Here is a 7,500-nt window from a genome sequence, read left to right on the forward strand (position 1 = left end):
TTCTTAACACCAAGCGTGTTGGTACTAGATAGAAATGGTAACTCCAACAATTTCTTTGTCCTCAACGCCTCTTATTTCGAGGAATTAGTCACTTCAACAGTCTTTGATGGTTATACGGGTATCCAAAGTACGAACGAGATGGATGTTTGTTGTCCCAACCATTCTTGTTAGTCCCGATCCCGATAAGGAAAAGGGTAATCTCTAACAAAGTTTTCGTGTTGTTGATTCCTAGATGTAGTGCTTCTTCCCTCACGCCGCCTATTGGTCCTATTGAAATAGGATTGACCTGTAATACAGAACCTATAGGTATAACCTTTCGCTCAATACTAGAATCAACAATTGAAGCATCTGAGGCTGCATCAATCGGGGATACACGACAGAAGGAATTGTTCTATTTCGAAACTTCACCTTCAACAAGCGTAGGTTTATTTTAATAATCTTTTTTCTTTCTATCCTGAATTATATGTCTTTCTCGTAAAACTGAAAGCGGTAAATAACTAAAAAAATAAAAAAAAAAAAAAAGAATCAAATCACACCATCTCTGTAATAGGTAAATGCCTCTTTTTCTCCTGAAGTTGTCGGAATTATTCGTAATAAAATATTGGCTACAATTGAAGAGGTCTTATCAATAAAATTTCCATTTATCCCTGATCTAGGCATAGTTGCAATCCATTCTATAATTCTTCTCATTACCTCTCGTGGTAAAAGGATCCCACAAACAAAGGAATTGTACAGTTACAGTACGAAATAACATAAAACCCGACTCATTCTAAAAAAAAAAAAGATGTGGACCTTCCACTGAAATTGTTCGTTTTTGACAGGGATCGATAGGCAATGTTGGAATCCGATTTGATCAAAAGTTTTTTTTCTATTTTGTTTGATATTTAGAATCGATTGGTTGTACCTATACCTATAATAATAGGAATGACTCGCTATTCACTCGGTTTCTGGGTCATAATTATTATGTAGGAGAGATGGCCGAGTGGTTCAAGGCGTAGCATTGGAAATGCTATGTAGGCTTTTGTTTACCGAGGGTTCGAATCCCTCTCTTTCCGCACTTTCACCCAATTCACTTCACGTTACGGACCGCAATGTATCAAATCAAATAACAATGGATACCTTTATTCCAACAGTTAGGTCTTTCTTTCATATAGATTTGATATTCCTAATTGCTGTGGTTGTGGTACCGAAAATACTGCAACGGGAAGGGTGGGGGAAATTGTCTGAACCATTTTAGTTAGGCTCAAGTCTGGCGGGAATAATATTCTACGACAAGCAACTCATTTATTTTCAAACCTACCCATTTACTATCTATTATTTGATTGACTAATCCTTTATATTGGAATGAGTGAAAAGTCAAATGTTTTGGGAATTCCTCATGGGGGGATGAATCAAGATAATTTTGAATCAGAGCTCTGGATTTTTGTTCATCCCTCGTCGTAATAATATCTCGGGGTTTGCAACGATAACTTGGTATATCTACTATACGACCATTAACTAAAATATGTCTATGATTAACTAATTGCCGGGCTCCGGGAATGGTCGAAGCCATACCCAATCGAAAAAGGATGTTATCCAAGCGCATTTCAAGTAATTGTAGTAAAACCTGACCAGTTGACCCTTTTGCTTTTCCAGCGATACGAACGTATTTAAGTAATTGTCGCTCTGTCAGACCATAATGAAAACGCAATTTTTGTTTTTCTTCTAGACGAATACGATATTGAGATCTTTTCCCGGAACGAGATTGGTTTCTAAGATCACTTCCGGCTTTAGGCCTTTTACTAGTTAATCCCGGTAAAGCACCCAGACGGCGTATTTTTTTGAAACGAGGTCCTCGGTAACGAGACATAAAGACTCCTCTCTTTTTTTTATTGTTATTGAAATTTCATTTTACAGAGAATAACCCTAAATTAAGACTGAACTAAACGATAAATGAAGCGAAATCTACTGAAGTACTCTACTACAAAGAAGAATGAGATGAATTGTATCAATATCCGGACTCTTTTGTATATAGGTGTATATAGGAATAAGAAGTGAAGGATCCTTTTCCCGATTTGTTCTGTCGAGATCTAACTGCTCCAATCTGTTTTTTATTCATAGTTGGAAGTTCTTACGACATAATAGATTGGTACCTTTGGAGAAAGTGGAAGAAATCTTTTCAATATTCCTTGAAAAAAGAAAAAAAGGAGACATTATCAATCATATAAAAAATCGAACAAATAGAGATAAGCCAGCTATCGGAATCGAACCGATGACCATCGCATTACAAATGCGATGCTCTAACCGCTGAGCTAAGCAGGCTCACATAAGATAAATTAAGAATTCAGCAAACTACTGTTTAATTATTAGCTATTCCGAGTTCATCGAATATATATTCTATTCTTAAATTAATTTCTTATTTTTTTTTTTTTTCTTATTTTAAATTTAATTATTATATTAAATTTATATTAAATATAGTAATTTATTATAGAAATTAGAATATATATAAATAATATATATAGCAATCGCATAGTTATAGCAATAGCAGGTCGACCCTAAGGAAAGGATAAGATAAGTAATCAAAATTAAGGTAAAGATAAGAGTGCAACCCAGATCATAATGAGACACTCCTTCGGTTTCATTCAGAAGGGTAGAGGATTGGAAAAAAAAGAATCGATCGTTCGAGTATTCCAAACAGCGCGGAAAAACGGGGCGAAGAAGGGCATGGATATTATATAGTATATATCTATCTATATTGAATTGCAGATAGATTAATGATAGAATTATTTCTGATTGGACCAAATAATGGCCCTCCGATAGAGATGAAAGAAGATAGGCGAGAAATCAAATAGGAGGAGACACCTTTTTGATATAGAAGAATCGGCATCTAATGAATTCAGCGATTGCAGCATAAATGAAAAAAGAAAACAAGGGGATGACATCACAATAAGATCCTAGCCTCAAAACAAAGGGGGATATGGCGAAATTGGTAGACGCTACGGACTTGATTGGATTGAGCCTTGGTATGGAAACCTACTAAGTGAAAACTTTCAAATTCAGAGAAACCCTGGAAGTAAAAATGGGCAATCCTGAGCCAAATCCTATTTTCAGAAAACAAAGAGGGGTTCAGAAAGCAAGAAAACGGGATAGGTGCAGAGACTCAATGGGGGCTGTTCTAACGAATGGAGTTGACTGCGTTGGTAGAGGAATCGAACCCTTCTATCGAAAGAAAGATGAGGGATAAATCTATATACGTATGTATACGTCCTGAAATACAATATCAAACGATTAATGACGAGTCGCGTCTGTGTTGTTTTTTTATATGAAAAATGGAAAAATTCTTTTGGAATCAATTCCAAAGCATTGAATATTCAGTGATCGAACGATTCACTCCACAGTTTGATAGATCTTTTGAAGAACTTATTAATCGGACGAGAATAAAGATAGAGTCCCATTCTACATGTCAATACCGACTACAATGAAATTTATAGTAAGAGGAAAATCCGTCGACTTTATAAATCGTGAGGGTTCAAGTCCCTCTATCCCCCCAAAAAAAGGGTCCGGTTTATTCCTAACTCTTTTTTTTTTTTTTCACAAATGGATCCGAGCAGAAATCTTTCTTTTCTCTCTTACCCCACAAGTCTTTGATATGTGATATATTAAAGATATACGTACAAATGAACATCTATGAGCAAGGAATTCCCTTTAGAATCTGAATCATTTACCATCCATATGATTACTCTTAATCTTAATGAAACTTACAAAGTCTTCTTTTTGTTTTGAAGATCCAAGAATTTCCAGGGCCTGGGTAAGACTTTGTAATGTTTTTTTAGTCCTTTAATTGACATAGACCCAAGAACTCTAGTAGAATGAGGATGATGCATCAGAAATAGTCGGGATAGCTCAGCTGGTAGAGCAGAGGACTGAAAATCCTCGTGTCACCAGTTCAAATCTGGTTCCTGGCACATGGTTAATTTCTAGAATTAGAATAGATACTCACACAAATTCATTGATATGGATCGGCATACATATTCGTTAATAGTCATGATCATGATACATCTTTATCCGTCTGGGTATCTAGAGATATACCCCTATAGTCTCTAGTATAGTAGATGGGTAAAGAAAAGAATTAGATTCTATTTCCTCTTCTTTCTTTTTTGTTCGTTTATACTATATTTCATACATATCCGAACGAAAAGTTAAATTAGTTGATTGAAAAACCCTTTAGAGGAGTTGAAGGATAGGAATAGACAAGATTCATTTCCTATACAGTACAAATAGAATCCGATCGCCCTTCATTTCTTTGTATTTACATATTCCATTTCTTCACTTCCGTCTAGTTGACTTTCTAGAGCCCTCTAAGTTAAGTTATGTGCGCGATACAAAGTCATGATGCAGAACTCTTTTGGTTCATACTATCTTATTGGCTTAGCTCATCCTAAATTAAAATTTAATAAATATCTTCCAAATTGGGGAATATAAATAAAGATCTATTTTTTTTTTTTTAGCCCATCCCAAATGAGAGTCCAATTGCGTACACTTACTATTACTATGTTTGATCTATAAATTTCAAAATCTTCCTTGAATATATGGAGTTGTAGAAGTGAAGATTAGTTTTTTATCATTCAATGCGCGTCTTGTATTTCATAGAAATTGGGGGCAATATAATCCTTACGTAGGGGCCATCCTATCCAACTTTCAGGCATCAAGATTCGTTTCAGGCGTGGATGATTATCATAAGAGATTCCCAACATATCATAAGATTCTCGTTCTTGAAAATCCGCACTTTTCCAAATCCAGAAAACAGACGGAATTCTAGGATTCCTCCTTGAGGCAAATACTTTTATGCATACCTCTTCTGGTTGATCCACACTATACTGTATTCTCGTAAGATGATATACACTAGCTAATGGCCCGCCCGGTGTTACATCATAGGCACATTGAGAACGTAGATAATTGTAACCATATGCATATGAAATGACAGCAATGGAGTGCCAATCCTCGGGCTTTATTTGTAAAGTCTCTATTCCTTGGTAATCGAAGCCCAAAGATCTATGAACTAGCCCATGCTTGACTAGCCAGGCAGACAAAGGACCCTGCATCTTTTTGATTTCTCCCGCATTTTTTTTTTATTAAGTATTTCACATTTACGATGAAATTTATGAAGATTGACCCGCAGTTTGTTCTTCTGCACAGAAGAATCGTGCCTAATTAACTAATTAGTGGGAAGATACTGAACTTTTGTATTTGAAAAATGTTTCAGTTTCAGAAGGGATCTCTGAAATAGATGGCGATTGATAGAGTAACCCTTGATCATAATTTCCTGTATGAGTACTGCGTCCAAGGTGAAACTTGTGATTGGTAGTAAAATATCGATTCTTCTGTTGAGGCCCAATTCTATCTTTATAGATTTCTCGAGATACCTTCTTACGAAGTTTTGTTATAGCATCAAAAACTGCCTCTGGTTTAGGTGGGCAGCCCGGCAAATAGACATCCACAGGAATTAGCTTATCGACTCCCCGAACAGTACTATAAGAATCGGTACTGAACATCCCTCCCGTAATAGTACAGGCTCCCATAGCAATGACATATTTTGGCTCAGGCATTTGCTCATATAATCTCACTAAAGAGGGGGCCATTTTCATTGTTACCGTGCCGGCTGTTAAAATGAGATCCGCTTGTCTAGGACTTGATCTTGGTACCAGTCCATAACGATCAAAGTCGAATCGTGAGCCTATTAATGAAGCAAATTCAATAAAGCAACAACTGGTACCATAGAGAAGCGGCCATAAACTGGAGAGTCTTGACCAATTTGAAAGATCATTCGATGTAGTTGAAATAACTGAATTTTGGGTTGTCCGGTCAAGTAACGGAAACTCAAAGGAATTCATAACTGTCTCAATGTCATTTTTTTCTTCTTTTTTCTTTTTATTGTCTGAATATTCAGGAGCTAAGACCATTCCAATGCCCCCTTTCGCCATGCATAAACTGAACCTACAATTAGGATAAGCACGAAAATTAAAGCTTCTATAAATACAGACAGACCCAATACATCGAAACTCATCGCCCATGGATAAAGAAAAACCGTTTCAACATCAAAAACAACAAAAACTAGAGCAAACATATAATAACGGATTCGGAATTGTAACCAAGCATCGCCCATTGGTTCTATACCCGATTCATAACTAGAAAGTTTCTCTGGGCCTTCGCTAATCGGGGCCAAAATTCCGGAAATTAGAAATGCCAAAATGGGAATAAGACTTGATATTATTAGAAATGCCCAGAAAATATCATATTCGTGAAGCAGAAACATAGAAGCACTCCTAGGAATGTGGAAAAGATACCGGATTAGTCCATTCGAATTGGAAATTTCAATTCATCCATAACTGCTTAGTCGAGACAACAATGACTTTTGATCGAACCACCTAGTTTCGTTTGTTTGCTGCGGTCATGTCTTGTTTCAAGATTCATCGAAAGGAATCCTATTTACACTTCCTTCGATTTTTTTTATGGTATAGGCATGTTCTTATACAAATAAAACTCTCTCGTTTTCATACAAATAAAAAATTTTCTAAACTAAAAAACTAAATATAAAGGAATTCCAATTAAAATTAAATTGAAATAATCAAATAAGATAATTGGAATTGCATTTTTTTCTTTAGTTTGTCTTTGAATTTCGAACTCTATCTATATATTTTAGATATATAAATCTTTTTATTTTATAATTTTATATTTATTTATTATTTAAATAAATTGTTAATTGAATTGAAATCCCAATTATTCTAATATTATTCTAATTTAGAATTTGATTATTCTAAATCAGATTTAGATAGGGCTATACGGACTCGAACCGTAGACCTTCTCGGTAAAACAGATCAAACTGATTATTATCGAAATGATTCGAACTGTTTCAAAGACCCAACATGCATTTTTTTGCATTGGGCTTTTTCATCAACTGATATAAATATCAGTTAGTCCGCCATATTTTTTCTTGACAGAAAAAAAAATGAGATGGCTCCATGTGCTCTGATTCATTATTTTCCTTCTGATCCAGGAGCAATACCAAAGTGTTTCAAAGAAGGGAAGGGTTACCTTGACGTAGGTCTGCCTCCGGCCTAGATTAACCTAAGTTAAATGGAGTCTCTATCGCTCTGCTCAAAGAGTCAAATATGAAACTTCATACACCTTAAAGTTCATAGGACGAAAAGAGATTTTTTTGAGGTCCCTATACTCATTATGCCTAGCATTGAATGGGCTGAATATTCACCTTATCAATTATCAAATCAATGCCAGTTTTATTTGGCGCCTGAATCGGGCCGAATCAAATATTTGTCAGGCTATTGTTCTCTTATTCTCTCGAATTCATAGAGTAAGACATTGATTTCTCAATAAGATCAATTTTGTTGATTACATGATGGATTCCCTTGAAAAACATTGGCGCGCGTGTAAACGAGGTGCTCTACCTAACTGAGCTATAGCCCTTGCGTTTGTGATATATATTTTATCTTGTAGAAACTATCT

The 7,500-nt window shown here is 35.5% G+C and overlaps 5 protein-coding genes and 5 non-coding genes across 10 annotated transcripts in view, besides 1 other annotated feature; 3 read left to right on the forward strand and 7 right to left on the reverse strand. All coding sequences in view use genetic code 11, as the record gives it.

Moving 5' to 3' along the window:
- The window catches only part of ycf3 (putative chloroplast RF34), a 1,971-nt gene extending 1,311 nt beyond the window's left edge, over positions 1 to 660 (reverse strand). Inside the window, exon 1 of the mRNA in view lies at positions 535 to 660. Within this exon, the coding sequence (YP_009092304.1) occupies positions 535 to 660 (126 nt within the window). The remainder of the gene's footprint in view (positions 1 to 534) is intronic.
- Positions 1 to 7,500: part of a sequence feature (large single copy region; LSC) that runs on past both edges of the window.
- Positions 969 to 1,055, forward strand: trnS-GGA. Its single transcript has one exon. It is a non-coding gene; the product is annotated as a tRNA-Ser (tRNA).
- On the reverse strand, positions 1,244 to 1,849 carry rps4 (ribosomal protein S4). Its single transcript has one exon. The coding sequence runs from the start codon at positions 1,847 to 1,849 to the stop codon at positions 1,244 to 1,246; it is 606 nt and encodes a 201-aa protein (YP_009092305.1).
- On the reverse strand, positions 2,229 to 2,301 carry trnT-UGU. The gene has a single exon. It is a non-coding gene; the product is annotated as a tRNA-Thr (tRNA).
- On the forward strand, positions 2,951 to 3,526 carry trnL-UAA. The gene is made up of 2 exons: positions 2,951 to 2,985; positions 3,478 to 3,526. It is a non-coding gene; the product is annotated as a tRNA-Leu (tRNA).
- On the forward strand, positions 3,872 to 3,944 carry trnF-GAA. Its single transcript has one exon. It is a non-coding gene; the product is annotated as a tRNA-Phe (tRNA).
- ndhJ (NADH-plastoquinone oxidoreductase subunit J) lies at positions 4,605 to 5,081 on the reverse strand. The gene has a single exon. The coding sequence runs from the start codon at positions 5,079 to 5,081 to the stop codon at positions 4,605 to 4,607; it is 477 nt and encodes a 158-aa protein (YP_009092306.1).
- Positions 5,199 to 6,050, reverse strand: ndhK (NADH-plastoquinone oxidoreductase subunit K). Its single transcript has one exon. It carries the CDS (start codon positions 6,048 to 6,050, stop codon positions 5,199 to 5,201), a length of 852 nt encoding a protein of 283 aa, YP_009092307.1.
- ndhC (NADH-plastoquinone oxidoreductase subunit 3) lies at positions 5,930 to 6,292 on the reverse strand. Its single transcript has one exon. It carries the CDS (start codon positions 6,290 to 6,292, stop codon positions 5,930 to 5,932), a length of 363 nt encoding a protein of 120 aa, YP_009092308.1.
- Positions 6,810 to 7,462, reverse strand: trnV-UAC. Its single transcript has 2 exons — positions 7,424 to 7,462; positions 6,810 to 6,844 (listed from the first exon to the last, which is right to left on the reverse strand). It is a non-coding gene; the product is annotated as a tRNA-Val (tRNA).

Source organism: Macadamia integrifolia, chloroplast, assembly GCF_013358625.1.
Source record: "Macadamia integrifolia chloroplast, complete genome".
Taxonomy (NCBI): Eukaryota; Viridiplantae; Streptophyta; class Magnoliopsida; order Proteales; family Proteaceae; genus Macadamia; species Macadamia integrifolia.